Source organism: Oncorhynchus nerka, linkage group LG1, assembly GCF_034236695.1.
Source record: "Oncorhynchus nerka isolate Pitt River linkage group LG1, Oner_Uvic_2.0, whole genome shotgun sequence".
Taxonomy (NCBI): Eukaryota; Metazoa; Chordata; class Actinopteri; order Salmoniformes; family Salmonidae; genus Oncorhynchus; species Oncorhynchus nerka.
In genome coordinates, this window is record NC_088396.1 from 2,591,600 (window position 1) to 2,608,650 (window position 17,051).

Here is a 17,051-nt window from a genome sequence, read left to right on the forward strand (position 1 = left end):
ATATTTTTCAGTACATTTCTTAAACAGAATAAGGCGAGAATGCATTCTTTGTGGTTTCACTTACTTGGGTCATCAATTTCTGTAGGGGCCTCCTCGGGGATTGTCCCATTGAGCCTGGCAATGAACCTCTCCTTAATGGTAGGCAAGCCGGGGAAAGTAGGTACCTGAAGAACATCGGCAGAGCTGGTGGCAATCTGGTTGAGCTGCCTGGAGTCTGCTCCGCCAGCCCCAATGCCAATGCAGTTGACCCGAGAGCCTTTGAGCAGAGGGCCATACACAGAAACGTCAGTGGGGGACCTCCCGCCGGTGAGGACCACTAGATGCTGGGAGGCCTCCGCAAGCCGGACACCCGCTGAGGATTTCAGCTCGTTCCTGATCACATACTCGATGGCTTTGGCTAGATCGGACGATCTGCCACCCTGCTGGCGTAATCTTTTGATGGCAGAGAGCACAGCTGGCTTGTTGTTGTGGGAATTGAGAGAGAAATCCGTCTTGACCTTGTCAGAGTATTGGACAACAGCGATCCGAACCTGGTCAGGTTGCACATCCAGCTGCTGAACGATGTTGAGGATGAAGTCACGGATGTGGGCGATGCCACTGGACCCTGTGGTGTCCGAGCCGTCTATGAGGAAGATGATGTCCTTCCTCCCCATGTTGAGGTTAGCTGAGAAGTAGAACAGAAAAAAAGGTCAAGCAAGTGGGGTTTTACTTTTTATGTTGGCAAAAAAGTATTTAAAAATGTAAACAAAGGGGATTGTAACAGTTGAGGCGATACCATACAAAACATAAAAAACAGGTTTCCATCCAACCTTTTTATTCAGGGAAAAGTACATGTTGGAAAAAACATGTCACAACCGGCCTGATGGAAACAGCTATTTTGTCGCTAGACTTTCCAAATGTTGACAAAACAAAATACGCTAGTCAGGGTGGGATCTTTCTGTGTCTGTAAAATGAACTATTTGAGAAAAGGAGGTGGAAGTTGACCTTTACGCGCAAGTATTGATATAACCATCATACCAAAAGTAAACTTGGAGTCACGCGATTATATGTTGTGTAGTCCTTCCACGACGACTTGGGAAAGCATGTAGTTTATTAAGCTACAGATTAAATAAATGATGATGAACTTCACATGGTGGTGAAAGTACACAGTGATGAGCTTGATGCTCCTTTCCAATAAATATTGAGAGTCTTATTCTGGTGACATGATAATCGAAGCTTTGCTGCCATTTGAAAAATATACCCGCACTGTATCTGGGAGCTGTTGGCTAGAGCGTACGTGCCAAGACCAAAGTGGGCACATTCACTATATAATGCATTTTGTTTTGTTACAAAAAAATACAGCCTAGGATCGAACCAGGGTCTGTAGTGACGCCTCTAGCACTGAGATGCAGTGCCTTAGACTGCTGCGCCACACTCGGGTGTGAACATCTTCATATTGTTTTATGCAGATTTGAGAAAATTCTAATCTGTCACCAATTGGATGGAAACTTAGCTACATTCAAAAATATATTTGATGGGTCAGCACTATTTAGAAACTGCATTGGGTTAAATAATGTAGAATCTCTTACCAATATCCAAAACAGGAGGGACAAAACTAGTGGAGATGTCAGTGGTGGTCATGGTGTTGACTGAAGCAATAAGCTGCTGTTCCACTGTTGGAAGCTGCCCAAAGTTGTTAATGGAGTAGGCGAATTCTGGCTTCAGGGAGATCTGCCTCAGTTCGTTGGGGTCGGCATTCTTTGCCCCGATGGCAAGAGGGGCAACCAGGTTGGTCTTCAGCTGGTTGGCTGGTCCAGAGACGTCGTCGTTGGACTTTCCCCCCGTGACTAGAATGAGGAACTGAGGCACACCCTCCTCGATGCGGCTACCGGCTGATCTCTGATAGATGTTCTTGGAGACCCAATCGAGGGCACGGCCAGTGTTTAGACGGTTTCCACCCCTGCTCTGAATCTTCCTCGTGGCTTGGCGGACCTCGTCTTTGGTGGAGTGCTCGTTCAAGAGGAACTCCGTTTTGGCATCGTCGCTGTACTGCACCACTGACACCCTCACCCGATCCAGACCCACGTCCAGCTTTTCCACGACCCTCCCGATCATGTCACGGATGGCGGGGAACTCGCTGCGCACAGCTGTTGTGCCGTCAATGAGGAAAACCACATCCCTCTTTTCTCCGCCAGTGGGTACTATGACTGTGGGAGAAGACAAGCACATCAAATGTGTTTGTTAGCAACACAAATTGAGCTGCATTAGGGCATAGATATAAACCAAATTCATTATGGTGATATTTTATGTTCTAATTGTACTTCATAATAACTATGTTTTCACCTTGCATCGATCCTTTTGACTACTGATCTGTTTGTATGAGTCAAAAGATATAATCTAGTTTTAATCTATCATTATTGTTAATAATACATTATTAGTGGTAACATTTGAGAAACAGTTTTAATTGATATTCAACTAGACTACAGTATCACAGGTGGTGATGCCGATGACTGAAACCCGTTAACAGTGAATCCGAAATGAAAAACAGCTAGCTCTGTAGTGCTGTTTTGACAAACTCCCCAGTAAAATAACCTGTTGTTTTCCATTTTAACCCACTGGTAGCTAACATCAATCAAAGCTGTAAACACTCTACCACATGAGCACATTTAGCAGAATTGTTGTTTTTGGTCTCTGGAGACTGTATTGCCTTCAAGAAATAGTATTGTACCAGCACTTTGTTTGGTTGAACTTGTGTGTTAGCTAAGAGATAATTATTTTTGTGCCCCTGCCGATACCTCATGAGCCCGTTCTAAACAGATAGTTATCCTGTTCAGAACAAAGTGGCGCCACGTGCAGTAATTAGTGGATTAGGGTTTCCCATGCAAAAATGTAAAACCTCCTCAGCTGACCACCTTGAAGCAATGATTCACCTATATTTGCTATACCGGGACAGAAATCAATAGGATGTATTATGAAGTTATGAGTGGTGGTAAAAAAAAAAAGAATCACCAAATGGTGCAATTTCTGTACTACTCCATGCATGAATTTCACAGTGGCGTTGGCCTCCTCTGTCCGACATGGAAAAACAATACAGCAAAAGACATAAGTAATGCTAAAGTCAGTGTAGGTCCATTTAAACCAGTTAAAATGTAGCATGGATGGTGACATCATTTTGGGGTGTAGTACCACTACTATCCCCTGGAGGGCAGCTAAATTGTATTAATTCGAAGCACAAGACCCAGGCATTTCCAATAATACCTTATACACTCAGATGTAAAGTGTTTGTTTAATTGCTAAAAAATATAATATACAATATGTATATAATTGGGCACTCGTCAATTCAGGCAAATCAAATTGTATTGGTCACATGCACCGAACACAACCCAAATACAACACCTGTGAACTTTACAGTGATATGCTTACTCATGAGGTGTTAAATAGGCCTCTTCTCAAGAAAGTTTGAAAACTTGGCATAAAACATGTTTGATTATGTACAATACATCTAGCCTATTCATAGAAGCTAACTCCCTTTAGCGATTATTCATGAAGACATCTTCTGACCGCATCGCTTGCAGTACGGTTTTGGAAACATAAGGAACGTATCTTTCATATCATTGAGAAATAATCTTTAAAAAACAAAATACTAAATTACACTTTTATAGGTTTAGTGTTCCCACACTGCCATGTTACAGCGTTTGTTTACGGAAGACAGATGGAAGACAGAGACAACCACCTGTGCTAATTAGTTATCTAACATGCTCAAACACCGGTGTGTAAGTGTAACTGGGGAGGAAGTGTAGCGGAAGTGTAGTTTTTCGGATGGAGAGAGACAGCCGTATGGATCTGTGCAAAGCTGCTAAAGTAAGTGTATATTTTTATTTTAAAGATTATTTCTCACTGATATATATGTTTTAAAAACTATCGCAAGTGATGATTATTGATGTTTCTAAATGAGAGTCAGGATTGTTGCTCACATGGCCCCACCGGTAAGAGGTGCTTATAGCTGAGAACCCTTGGGATAAGGCAGATTGCTTTGGGTTCATGAGAGCAACAATCAATCATGATGCTTTTATGACAATTTGACACATACGCGACCTGGTAATTAGCCAACCACAGACGACACACAATTAATCTTCTCCTTTCCCCCTTCTGATGACCAGGTGGCGAATCGCATCTCTGCATGTCTGGCAGACATATCAGTGTGGATGACGGATCACCACCTCAACCTGAACCTCGGCAAGACGGAGCTGCTCTTCCTCCCGGGGAAGGACTGCCCGTTCCATGATCTCGCCATCACGGTTGACAACTCCACTGTGTCCTCCTTCCAGAGCGCTAAGAACCTTGGCGTGATCCTGGACAACACCCTGTCGTTCTCAACTAACATCAAGGCGGTGGCCCGTTCCTGTAGGTTCATGCTCTACAACATCCGCAGAGTACGACCCTGCCTCACACAGGAAGCGGCGCAGGTCCTAATCCAGGCACTTGTCATCTCCCGTCTGGATTACTGCAACTCGCTGTTGGCTGGGCTCCCTGCCTGTGCCATTAAACCCTACAACTCATCCAGAACGCCGCAGCCCGTCTGGTGTTCAACCTTCCCAAGTTCTCTCACGTCACCCCGCTCCTCCGCTCTCTCCACTGGCTTCCAGTTGAAGCTCGCATCCGCTACAAGACCATGGTGCTTGCCTACGGAGCTGTGAGGGGAACGGCACCTCAGTACCTCCAGGCTCTGATCAGGCCCTACACCCAAACAAGGGCACTGCGTTCATCCACCTCTGGCCTGCTCGCCTCCCTACCACTGAGGAAGTACAGTTCCCGCTCAGCCCAGTCAAAACTGTTCCCTGCTCTGGCCCCCCAATGGTGGAACAAACTCCCTCACGACGCCAGGACAGCGGAGTCAATCACCACCTTCCGGAGACACCTGAAACCCCACCTCTTTAAGGAATACCTAGGATAGGATAAAGTAATCCTTCTCACCCCCCTTAAAAGATTTAGATGCACTATTGTAAAGTGGCTGCTCCACTGGATGTCATAAGGTGAATGCACCAATTTGTAAGTCGCTCTGGATAAGAGCGTCTGCTAAATGACTTAAATGTAAATGTAAATGTAAGTGTTGTCCAAATATTCCATAAAATGTGCAAAAATATTGTGAATGAAATTCAAACAGACATTAATCCTATAAAACACATTAATGACAGCAAGAGAGGGCATTACCATCCGGAGTTGGGAAAACAGGACGTAGCCTGGCAATGTCGTCATCGGACATCTCTGTGAGCGTGGAGATCAGTTTGTCCTGGACTGTGTACAGGCCAGGGAGGTCATCCACAGTGTATGCAAAGTTGGGAACATAGGAAACAACCTGAAGCTCCTGAGAGTTTACATCTCTGGTCCCGATGCTGAAGGGCAAAACGCCTGACTTCTTCAGTGAGGTCGCAGGTCGACGGATATCATCTGTGGACCTTCCACCAGAAACGACAATCAGGAACTGTGGAACACCCTCCTCCTTCCTGCCGCCACGTCGAACATTCAGCACTTCACTGCTGACAAACTCCACTGCCTGACCCAGGTTACGTTCCCGGCCACCTCGCTGCCTCAGTCCCTTGACAGCATTCATAACACCCTCCTTGGTTGTGTGGGAGTTTAGGTAGATATCTGCATTGGGGGAGTCGCCATACTGCACCACACCAATCCTGATCTTGTTCTCGCCCACGTTGAGGTTCTTCACGATTGAGCTGATGAACTCCTGGATGATGGGGAACTCCCTTCCAACGCCATCTGAGCCATCAACAAGGAAGACGATATCCTTCTTGGGACCCTGAGACTCAGCTAAAAGGAAGGGAGAACAAACATTTTTAATAAACCACTGCTCCGTTTGTAGTAGGTGGGCTAATACATTTCAAAAGTATTTTTTAAAACAATGTTCAATATCCTTTTGCAAACAATGATTGAACACTTCAGCTGAAGGACTTTGCTTCTAAGTGTCTTACCTCCCGAGCTAATGAATATGGTAGGATCAGGATACCTGGCTTTGACAAGTCTTGACAAAGCAAAAAAGAGCTCTGTCTGGATGTTTTGGAGGTTCCGCATGTCACGGACAGAAAATGTTTCGTTAGGGGAATTTGAGATTGACTGCATCTCCCTATAGTCAGCATTTTTAAGGCCAATACTGACAGGGACCACACCAATACGCTTTAGCGCGATCGCTGAGGGTTCAACACTATCACTAGACTTCCCACCACTAATCAAAATTAGTATTTGTGGAACACCCTCCATGTGCCTGCTGCCAGAGGAAGAGGTAAAGACATTGTCCCTGACATACTGAAGAGCTGCTCCAGTGTTAAGGGGTCTCCCTCCTTTAAGTGTGATGCCTCTGATTGCATGTATAACCTTGTTTTTGGATGCATAAGTGTTGAAATAGAAATTGACCATGGCATCCTTGCTGTACTGGACCACAGAAATTCTGTCTTTGTTCTCATTCACATTGAGCTTCTCAACAGCTCTCAGTATAAAGTCTTGTATAACTGGGAACTCATTTATAATGTCATCAGATCCATCAAACAAGAAAACAACATCCTTCTTGGTGGTTTCTTCAGGTTGAGCTAGAAATTACAATAAATATAGGCTGTGTTTTGCATAACGACTCATGTTTTATTTTCAAATTAACTCATTGACTAACTTTCGATTATTCCATAGTTCTTTGGATGTCACCAAATTGTCTTTCCAATATGAAGAGAATAGACAAGTGACACTTAGAAAAATAAGGTTACTTACCAATACGAGTGGTATGCTTTAAAGTGAACAGTACATCTAATAAGATGTCTGGAAGCTCTCCAAAGTCATTGATTGGAAAAACAAAATCATGAGCAGTGGTGGGAAGACCAACTGAGTCTGTGCCAATACTAAAGCTCAAAATGCCAAGATCTTTAAGTGTTGAAGCCGGCTGCCTAGCACTATCGCTGGAGGGTCCTCCTGTGAGCAGTATCAGTACTTGTGGAACACCTTCAAGATGTCGGCTTCCAGAGATGGTGCTAAAGACATTGTCCTTAACATACTGTAGAGCTGTCTCAGTGTTGCGTGATTTTCCTCCCTTATGTCTTAATGATCGTATCTTGCTGATGACAGTGTCCTTGGATGAAAAGGAACTCAAGTAGAAGTACACTACAGCGTCACTGCTGAACTGGATCACTGCTACTCTGTCTCTGTCTTCGGCAACGTCAAGGTTTTCCACAACTCTTCGTACAAAGTCTCGCATAGCAGGAAACCCACTCCGACTCCTGTCTGAGCCGTCGACGAGGAACACAACATCACGTTGTCCAATCCGCGATTCCACTAGGGAGAATAGTACATGTGGATTTAACAAGATGCAACTCGTCATATCAGTACTAAAGGGGGACAGGGGGTTGACATGCTATAACCATTTGGCATAGCAAAAAAATAACCAGTGAAACAAATGAAGAAATGTTTTTTTCCAGCATAGAGTGGTGAGAGTCAAGCGAGGATTGACACTTTAAAAGATGTGATGCACGAATCTTAAATACGCAGCATTTTGTTTTAAAATGCAGCAAAAAGTCAAGCAAATAAGAAAGGAGCACAGATGAATTACCATCACATGCTATATATTGCAGGCGAACAGAGCACATTGTCCTCTGTGTTGAGGACAGTGGCAAATTAAGTCTCTAAATACACCACCAAGATTCTACAATCTTGTCTTGTCTTAGGGAAAAGTGATATCATCAAAAGAAAATAAACAATTTGAGCCTGCTTTTCCTAAGGAGAAGAAAATTACACATTGTTCTTACGTTGGAGAACAATGCCAATCAACGGTGGGGCAATTACATTATTCACATGGGATTCACGAGTTTCAATAAGTTATTATCTGAAAAGTGTTTCTGACATCCCTTACCCAAAATGCCAGAACATTTCAAAGTTGTGATTCTCATTGAGGATAAAAGCTGATTCTCCAATCTATATAGATCAAAGTATTCTGAAAATGTAACTGCCAAAAAAGGATTGAAAGAAAGAGTTTGCAGCTTTTCGATTTCTGTAGCTGTTTGAACCGATGGTGATGACCATGATACCCTGTTGTTTCAGAGCATGAGCAGCATTGCTAATTGGGTCTCTGGATCTTGCTCCACTTAAAATGACTAAAACCTGTGGAACACCAAGCAAGCGTCTACTTCCAGCTGAAGCAGTGAAAACATTGTCCTTGATGTACTGTTGTATAAGTGTTCAGATAGAAGTGGACCTCTAGATCTCTGCTGTACTGGACCACCAAAATTTGATCTTTGGTTTCCTCCACATTGAGTTTGTCCACAACTTTTTGTACAAAATCACGCATCTCTAGGAATACCCTCCTGGTGCCATCAGAACCATCCAGAAGGAATACAATGCCTCTTTTTGGTACTTTACTTCAAGTGGGGAACAGATATTCAATGAATGTAAATAGAACTTACGAAGGAATAATGATTTTATAAGATAATACATTAATATACTATATCGCTGGTAAGCAACTGCAGCTGATTGAAGCGAATGCATTCCAGAGAGTTGAAGTAAATTCAATTGCTGCAAAAAAGAGACCCTTAGTAAGACTATGAAGAGAAAAATTAAATAAAGAATGAAAAAGTTTTCTAGAAAAAAAGGTGGTAATAATACCAAGCATAAGCATGAATGCAAAGTGAAAGGATTCACTCTGAATATTCAAGAAACATCTTTGAAAGAAAAATGTAGAAGCAAAAATGAATGAGAGAGCAATATGAAAGAAGGGTTAATCAAGATGTAGGATTTGACAAATGAGGTGAGGATGCTATTAAACAATCCATGGTCACCCATTTTCATTGATGACACTTTAATGAATGAGCAGCTTCAAAACTTCTAAAACTGTTAAAATATTTCAACACATTATTTTGTAGAATGTAGCAAACATCTTGCTAGGAAAGAGTAGATGACTATACCAGTAGATCTAACAGATTTTAACATCACAGAGCAATCAACTGGTTAAATAGACTGAGAGAACCAAAAAAAGTTTTACCTATCAAACCAGGACTGGAAACCTGAGCAATTGATGATAAGAGCTCCAGATGCATTGCTGACAGACCTGAAAAGTCTCGTGCCACAAGGATGAGCTGTGGATCAGATGTAATTGACTGCATTTCTCTAGTGTCGGCCTGTCTGATGGCAATGCCAACACTCTGAATTCCTTGACCTTTCATATCAAAGGCAGCTTGGCTAACAGCGTCATTTGACTGTCCACCACTCAGCAAAATCAATATCTGAGGGACACCTTCATAACGTCTGCTTCCAGAGGTGTCTTTAAAGATGTGGTCTTTAACGAACTGGAGTGCTGCCCCTGTTTTGAGGGGTCTACCACCTTTGTGCCTCAGATGTCTTATGCTGTCAAGAATGTCCTCCTTTTTGGTGTATGTGTTCAGATAGAAATGTACCTCTTGATTTCTACTATACTGAACCACGGAAATGCGGTCTTTGTTTCCTTCGACATTGAGATTCTCCACTACTTTGAGTACAAAATCACGCATTGCTGGGAATCCATTCCTTGTGCCATCAGAACCATCCAGAAGAAATACAACATCTCTATGTCCCATCATAGTTTCTCCTAGTAAAACATGAATAAAGAAGTTATTTCTAAGGATTACATTTGTGCCTAATGAAACAAACCTTGATATACGAGATAATAAAATATGTATGACTAGCAATTATGATCTTAAACTAAAGATTTTAAAAACAAAAAATAGCAGTGTAAGGTATTAATAGTTTAATATATGCAGCATTTTAAACAGATTCCCTAGATAAAATATTTCAGAAAAAGACATTTGGTATGTTTTCCAGAATTATTAATATTGCAATTATGAATTTGGCTTCATGTTCATTCATTTAATGAATCTTACCAATAAGACTAATATTGAAAGTTTCAACTCTTGTGAGTAGCTGCTCTTGGATGTTTGGAAGATCACTGAACTCAGACACTGAAAGAGCATAACTTGGATCAAAGGAAATGCGTTGTAACTCATTAATGTCTGAGGCTCGAGATCCAACACTGAATATCATAACTCCCATTTTTTTCAGAGCAGAGGCTGGTGTATCAACATTATCATTGGACCTCCCGCCACTCAGCAGTATCAGCATCTGAGGGACACCATCTTGGCTTCTGCTTCCTGAGGAGGCAGTAAAGACGTAGTCCCTGACATACTGGAGAGCTGCTCCAGTGTTGAGGGGTCTCCCTCCTTTGTGCTTCAGCCCTCTTACGGTGTCAACAACCTCTTCTTTTCTTGTGTAAGTGTTCAGATAGAAGTGGACCTCTGGTTCTCTGCTATACTGTACCACAGAGACTCGATCTCTGTTCTCCCCTACAGTGAGTTTCTCCACTACTCTTTGAACAAAGTCACGCATTTCTGGGAAGCCATTCCTAGTGCCATCAGAACCATCCAGCAAGAATACTACATCCTTTCTGGCGACGCTTAGGTCCACTAAGAGTATCAGAAACAAAACAGAAAACGTATGTCAACATTGCTTCATCAAACCTGAAATATGTGTTTGTTGCTTTAGTTTTCCAAGATAATGCATCCGGTCTTACCTATGACTGTTGGGGAAATGGATGTTGCGCCAACGTGTACAGTAATGAGTGAGGAGAAAAACTTATCCTGGATGCTGGGGAGATCAGAGAATTCAGAAACAGACTGGGAATAACTGGGGTCAGAGGCAATCCTTTGAACCTCTTTGCTAGAATTTCTGTTTCCAATGCCAAAGATCAAGACCCCACTCTCTTTGAGGGCAGAAACTGGTATATCAACATTATCATTGGACCTCCCGCCACTCAGCAGTATCAGCATCTGAGGGACACCATCTTGGCTTCTGCTTCCTGAGGAGGCAGTAAAGACGTTGTCCCTTACATACTGGAGGGCTGCCCCAGTGTTGAGGGGTCTACCTCCTCTGTGCCTCAGACCTCTGACGATGTCAAGAATGTCGCCCTTCGTGGTGTATGTGTTCAGATAGAAATTAACTTCTTGATCTCTACCGTACTGGACCACAGAAACGCGGTCTTTGTCTCCTCCCACATTGAGTTTCTCTACTACTCTCTGAACAAAATCACGCATTGCTGGGAATCCATTCCTTGTGCCATCAGAACCATCCAGAAGGAATACCACATCCTTTCTGGCGGTGTCATGATCAACTGAGAAAATAAATAGATTATGTCAATCATAACTGATCAAATGTGGTGTTTTTGGCCAAATTATATAGTAGTTTCTAAGACTCTGCGGCCATTTTGCTAACACATCCTGACTCTTAATTCACAGTGATAACACATACCTAAAACTGTTGGTGATTCTGGAGTAACATCAATAACCACTGCCTCCACCGAGGACAGAAGTTGCTGCTGGATGCTCGGAAGGTCAGTAAAGTCTGAGACAGACAGAGCGTAACTGGGATCATGTGATATCCTCTGCAATTCTCTGCTATCAGAGCTCCTTGTTCCAATTCCAAAGACCAAAACCCCAAGCTCCTTCAGAGCAGAGGCTGGCGTGTCAACATTGTCAACGGACCTTCCACCACTCAACAGAATCAGTAGCTGTGGAACGCCTTCCAAGCGTCTGCTTCCGGAGGAGGCAGTAAAGACATTGTCCCTCACGTACTGGAGAGCTGCTCCAGTGTTGAGAGGTCTCCCGCCTTTGTGTCTCAGACCTCTTACAGTGTTGAGAATCTCTCCTTTGTTGTGTATGTGTTCAGATAGAATTGGGCGGCTGGATCTCTACTGTACTGGACCACCGCAACGCGATCTTTGTTCTCATCCACACTGAGTGTCTCCACCACTCTTTGAACAAAGTCACGCATGGCTGGGAATCCACTCCTAGTGCCATCAGATCCATCCAGCAAGAACACAACATCCCTCCTGGGAGCCTGACTCTCAACTAGGGAATGTGAAGGTTCAGATAAAGAGTCATATTACATGTGGCATAGGTAAGGGAAAACAGGACAAAGCTGCTTCTGTCACATGAAAGTCATCCCTTTCACTTATCACAAACAACTATTCAAAGAAAGTGACCATTTGTGCATTGCCCTGAGTTATATCATAGGGAACATTGGTACAGAGGTATGAAAAGAAACCACATGAAAGGCCTCAGGGGAATCTACACAAGTGTTCTAAGCTATCAACTACTCTATCCTAATGTAAAAGAGGAAATGGAACAGATCAAAACCATATTTTCTTACCTAGTATTGTTGGTATTAGTGTTGGTGTCATGGTTGTGTCCTGTATAATGGCAGTGTTCATGGCAGAAAGAAGCTGCTGTTGGATGTTGCGAAGGTCAGTAAATTCAGACACGGAGAGAGCATAACTGGGGTCATAGGATATCTTCTGTAACTCTCTGCTATCAGAGCTACTTGTTCCAATTCCAAACACCAAGACACCAAGCTCCTTGAGAGCAGAAGAGGGTTTATCTACATTGTCATAGGACCTTCCCCCATTTAGCAGTATCAGAATCTGTGGAACACTTTCAAGGCGCCTACTTCCAGAGGAGGCAGTAAAGACGTAGTCCCTGACATACTGGAGAGCTGCTCCAGTGTTGAGGGGTCTCCCTCCTTTGTGCTTCAGCCCTCTTACGGTGTCAACAACCTCTTCTTTTCTTGTGTAAGTGTTCAGATAGAAGTGGACCTCTGGTTCTCTGCTATACTGTACCACAGAGACTCGATCTCTGTTCTCCCCTACAGTGAGTTTCTCCACTACTCTTTGAACAAAGTCACGCATTTCTGGGAAGCCATTCCTAGTGCCATCAGAACCATCCAGCAAGAATAATACATCCTTTCTGGCGACGCTTAGGTCCACTAAGAGTATCAGAAACAAAACAGAAAACGTATGTCAACATTGCTTCATCAAACCTGAAATATGTGTTTGTTGCTTTAGTTTTCCAAGATAATGCATCCGGTCTTACCTATGACTGTTGGGGAAATGGGTGTTGCGCCAACGTGTACAGTAATGAGTGAGGAGAAAAACTTATCCTGGACGCTGGGGAGATCAGAGAATTCAGAAACAGACTGGGAATAACTGGGGTCAGAGGCAATCCTTTGAACCTCTTTGCTAGAATTTCTGTTTCCAATGCCAAAGATCAAGACCCCACTCTCTTTGAGGGCAGAAACTGGTATATCAACATTATCATTGGACCTCCCGCCACTCAGCAGTATCAGCATCTGAGGGACACCATCTTGGCTTCTGCTTCCTGAGGAGGCAGTAAAGACGTTGTCCCTTACATACTGGAGGGCTGCCCCAGTGTTGAGGGGTCTACCTCCTCTGTGCCTCAGACCTCTGACGATGTCAAGAATGTCGCCCTTCGTGGTGTATGTGTTCAGATAGAAATTAACTTCTTGATCTCTACCGTACTGGACCACAGAAACGCGGTCTTTGTCTCCTCCACATTGAGTTTCTCTACTACTCTCTGAACAAAATCACGCATTGCTGGGAATCCATTCCTTGTGCCATCAGAACCATCCAGAAGGAATACCACATCCTTTCTGGCGGTGTCATGATCAACTGAGAAAATAAATAGATTATGTCAATCATAACTGATCAAATGTGGTGTTTTTGGCCAAATTATATAGTAGTTTCTAAGACTCTGCGGCCATTTTGCTAACACATCCTGACTCTTAATTCACAGTGATAACACATACCTAAAACTGTTGGTGATTCTGGAGTAACATCAATAACCACTGCCTCCACCGAGGACAGAAGTTGCTGCTGGATGCTCGGAAGGTCAGTAAAGTCTGAGACAGACAGAGCGTAACTGGGATCATGTGATATCCTCTGCAATTCTCTGCTATCAGAGCTCCTTGTTCCAATTCCAAAGACCAAAACCCCAAGCTCCTTCAGAGCAGAGGCTGGCGTGTCAACATTGTCAACGGACCTTCCACCACTCAACAGAATCAGTAGCTGTGGAACGCCTTCCAAGCGTCTGCTTCCGGAGGAGGCAGTAAAGACATTGTCCCTCACGTACTGGAGAGCTGCTCCAGTGTTGAGAGGTCTCCCGCCTTTGTGTCTCAGACCTCTTACAGTGTTGAGAATCTCTCCCTTTGTTGTGTATGTGTTCAGATAGAATTGGGCGGCTGGATCTCTACTGTACTGGACCACCGCAACGCGATCTTTGTTCTCATCCACACTGAGTGTCTCCACCACTCTTTGAACAAAGTCACGCATGGCTGGGAATCCACTCCTAGTGCCATCAGATCCATCCAGCAAGAACACAACATCCCTCCTGGGAGCCTGACTCTCAACTAGGGAATGTGAAGGTTCAGATAAAGAGTCATATTACATGTGGCATAGGTAAGGGAAAACAGGACAAAGCTGCTTCTGTCACATGAAAGTCATCCCTTTCACTGATCACAAACAACTATTCAAAGAAAGTGACCATTTGTGCATTGCCCTGAGTTATATCATAGGGAACATTGGTACAGAGGTATGAAAAGAAACCACATGAAAGGCCTCAGGGGAATCTACACAAGTGTTCTAAGCTATCAACTACTCTATCCTAATGTAAAAGAGGAAATGGAACAGATCAAAACCATATTTTTCTTACCTAGTATTGTTGGTATTAGTGTTGGTGTCATGGTTGTGTCCTGTATAATGGCAGTGTTCATGGCAGAAAGAAGCTGCTGTTGGATGTTGCGAAGGTCAGTAAATTCAGACACGGAGAGAGCATAACTGGGGTCATAGGATATCTTCTGTAACTCTCTGCTATCAGAGCTACTTGTTCCAATTCCAAACACCAAGACACCAAGCTCCTTGAGAGCAGAAGAGGGTTTATCTACATTGTCATAGGACCTTCCCCCATTTAGCAGTATCAGAATCTGTGGAACACTTTCAAGGCGCCTACTTCCAGAGGAGGCAGTAAAGACGTAGTCCCTGACATACTGGAGAGCTGCTCCAGTGTTGAGGGGTCTCCCTCCTTTGTGCTTCAGCCCTCTTACGGTGTCAACAACCTCTTCTTTTCTTGTGTAAGTGTTCAGATAGAAGTGGACCTCTGGTTCTCTGCTATACTGTACCACAGAGACTCGATCTCTGTTCTCCCCTACAGTGAGTTTCTCCACTACTCTTTGAACAAAGTCACGCATTTCTGGGAAGCCATTCCTAGTGCCATCAGAACCATCCAGCAAGAATAATACATCCTTTCTGGCGACGCTTAGGTCCACTAAGAGTATCAGAAACAAAACAGAAAACGTATGTCAACATTGCTTCATCAAACCTGAAATATGTGTTTGTTGCTTTAGTTTTCCAAGATAATGCATCCGGTCTTACCTATGACTGTTGGGGAAATGGGTGTTGCGCCAACGTGTACAGTAATGAGTGAGGAGAAAAACTTATCCTGGACGCTGGGGAGATCAGAGAATTCAGAAACAGACTGGGAATAACTGGGGTCAGAGGCAATCCTTTGAACCTCTTTGCTAGAATTTCTGTTTCCAATGCCAAAGATCAAGACCCCACTCTCTTTGAGGGCAGAAACTGGTATATCAACATTATCATTGGACCTCCCGCCACTCAGCAGTATCAGCATCTGAGGGACACCATCTTGGCTTCTGCTTCCTGAGGAGGCAGTAAAGACGTTGTCCCTTACATACTGGAGGGCTGCCCCAGTGTTGAGGGGTCTACCTCCTCTGTGCCTCAGACCTCTGACGATGTCAAGAATGTCGCCCTTCGTGGTGTATGTGTTCAGATAGAAATTAACTTCTTGATCTCTACCGTACTGGACCACAGAAACGCGGTCTTTGTCTCCTCCCACATTGAGTTTCTCTACTACTCTCTGAACAAAATCACGCATTGCTGGGAATCCATTCCTTGTGCCATCAGAACCATCCAGAAGGAATACCACATCCTTTCTGGCGGTGTCATGATCAACTGAGAAAATAAATAGATTATGTCAATCATAACTGATCAAATGTGGTGTTTTTGGCCAAATTATATAGTAGTTTCTAAGACTCTGCGGCCATTTTGCTAACACATCCTGACTCTTAATTCACAGTGATAACACATACCTAAAACTGTTGGTGATTCTGGAGTAACATCAATAACCACTGCCTCCACCGAGGACAGAAGTTGCTGCTGGATGCTCGGAAGGTCAGTAAAGTCTGAGACAGACAGAGCGTAACTGGGATCATGTGATATCCTCTGCAATTCTCTGCTATCAGAGCTCCTTGTTCCAATTCCAAAGACCAAAACCCCAAGCTCCTTCAGAGCAGAGGCTGGCGTGTCAACATTGTCAACGGACCTTCCACCACTCAACAGAATCAGTAGCTGTGGAACGCCTTCCAAGCGTCTGCTTCCGGAGGAGGCAGTAAAGACATTGTCCCTCACGTACTGGAGAGCTGCTCCAGTGTTGAGAGGTCTCCCGCCTTGTGTCTCAGACCTCTTACAGTGTTGAGAATCTCTCCCTTTGTTGTGTATGTGTTCAGATAGAATTGGGCGGCTGGATCTCTACTGTACTGGACCACCGCAACGCGATCTTTGTTCTCATCCACACTGAGTGTCTCCACCACTCTTTGAACAAAGTCACGCATGGCTGGGAATCCACTCCTAGTGCCATCAGATCCATCCAGCAAGAACACAACATCCCTCCTGGGAGCCTGACTCTCAACTAGGGAATGTGAAGGTTCAGATAAAGAGTCATATTACATGTGGCATAGGTAAGGGAAAACAGGACAAAGCTGCTTCTGTCACATGAAAGTCATCCCTTTCACTGATCACAAACAACTATTCAAAGAAAGTGACCATTTGTGCATTGCCCTGAGTTATATCATAGGGAACATTGGTACAGAGGTATGAAAAGAAACCACATGAAAGGCCTCAGGGGAATCTACACAAGTGTTCTAAGCTATCAACTACTCTATCCTAATGTAAAGAGGAAATGGAACAGATCAAAACCATATTTTTCTTACCTAGTATTGTTGGTATTAGTGTTGGTGTCATGGTTGTGTCCTGTATAATGGCAGTGTTCATGGCAGAAAGAAGCTGCTGTTGGATGTTGCGAAGGTCAGTAAATTCAGACACGGAGAGAGCATAACTGGGGTCATAGGATATCTTC

General features: G+C 43.7%; 3 protein-coding genes across 5 annotated transcripts in view; all 3 read right to left on the reverse strand.

The window, feature by feature from the left end:
* The window catches only part of LOC115130343 (collagen alpha-3(VI) chain-like), a 97,036-nt gene that overhangs the window by 24,068 nt on the left and 55,917 nt on the right, over nt 1–17,051 (reverse strand). For all 3 annotated transcript variants that reach the window (XM_029661854.2, XM_029661526.2, XM_029661437.2), the window contains 3 exons: nt 5,191–5,802; nt 1,569–2,186; nt 65–664 (listed from right to left, as the gene is read on the reverse strand). In XM_029661854.2, coding sequence (XP_029517714.1) covers nt 65–664; nt 1,569–2,186; nt 5,191–5,802 — 1,830 coding nt within the window. The remainder of the gene's footprint in view (nt 1–64; nt 665–1,568; nt 2,187–5,190; nt 5,803–17,051) is intronic.
* On the reverse strand, nt 5,814–13,389 carry LOC135573951 (collagen alpha-3(VI) chain-like). The gene is given in 8 exon segments (XM_065024308.1): nt 5,814–7,305; nt 9,005–9,586; nt 9,879–10,457; nt 10,565–11,161; nt 11,299–11,703; nt 11,706–11,897; nt 12,199–12,810; nt 12,918–13,389. Coding segments are annotated over 8 exon segments (3,789 nt in total). The 5' UTR covers nt 13,174–13,389; the 3' UTR covers nt 5,814–6,739.
* On the reverse strand, nt 13,329–16,359 carry LOC135573675 (collagen alpha-3(VI) chain-like). The gene is made up of 5 exons (XM_065023198.1): nt 16,006–16,359; nt 15,272–15,868; nt 14,553–15,164; nt 13,651–14,250; nt 13,329–13,513 (listed from the first exon to the last, which is right to left on the reverse strand). The coding sequence occupies exons 2-5, from the start codon at nt 15,789–15,791 to the stop codon at nt 13,329–13,331; spliced, it is 1,917 nt and encodes a 638-aa protein (XP_064879270.1). The 5' UTR covers nt 15,792–15,868; nt 16,006–16,359.

Coding starts and splice junctions, on each gene's coding strand:
- LOC135573675 (XM_065023198.1), bottom strand. CDS start 15,791: ATGCGTGATTTTGTTCAGAGAGTAGTAGAGAAACTCAATGTGGGAGGA. Junction 14,251..14,552: donor ACTAATACCAACAATACTAG/GTAAGAAAAATA, acceptor CACATTCCCTAG/TTGAGAGTCAGGCTCCCAGG. Junction 13,514..13,650: donor AGAATCACCAACAGTTTTAG/GTATGTGTTATC, acceptor TTATTTTCTCAG/TTGATCATGACACCGCCAGA.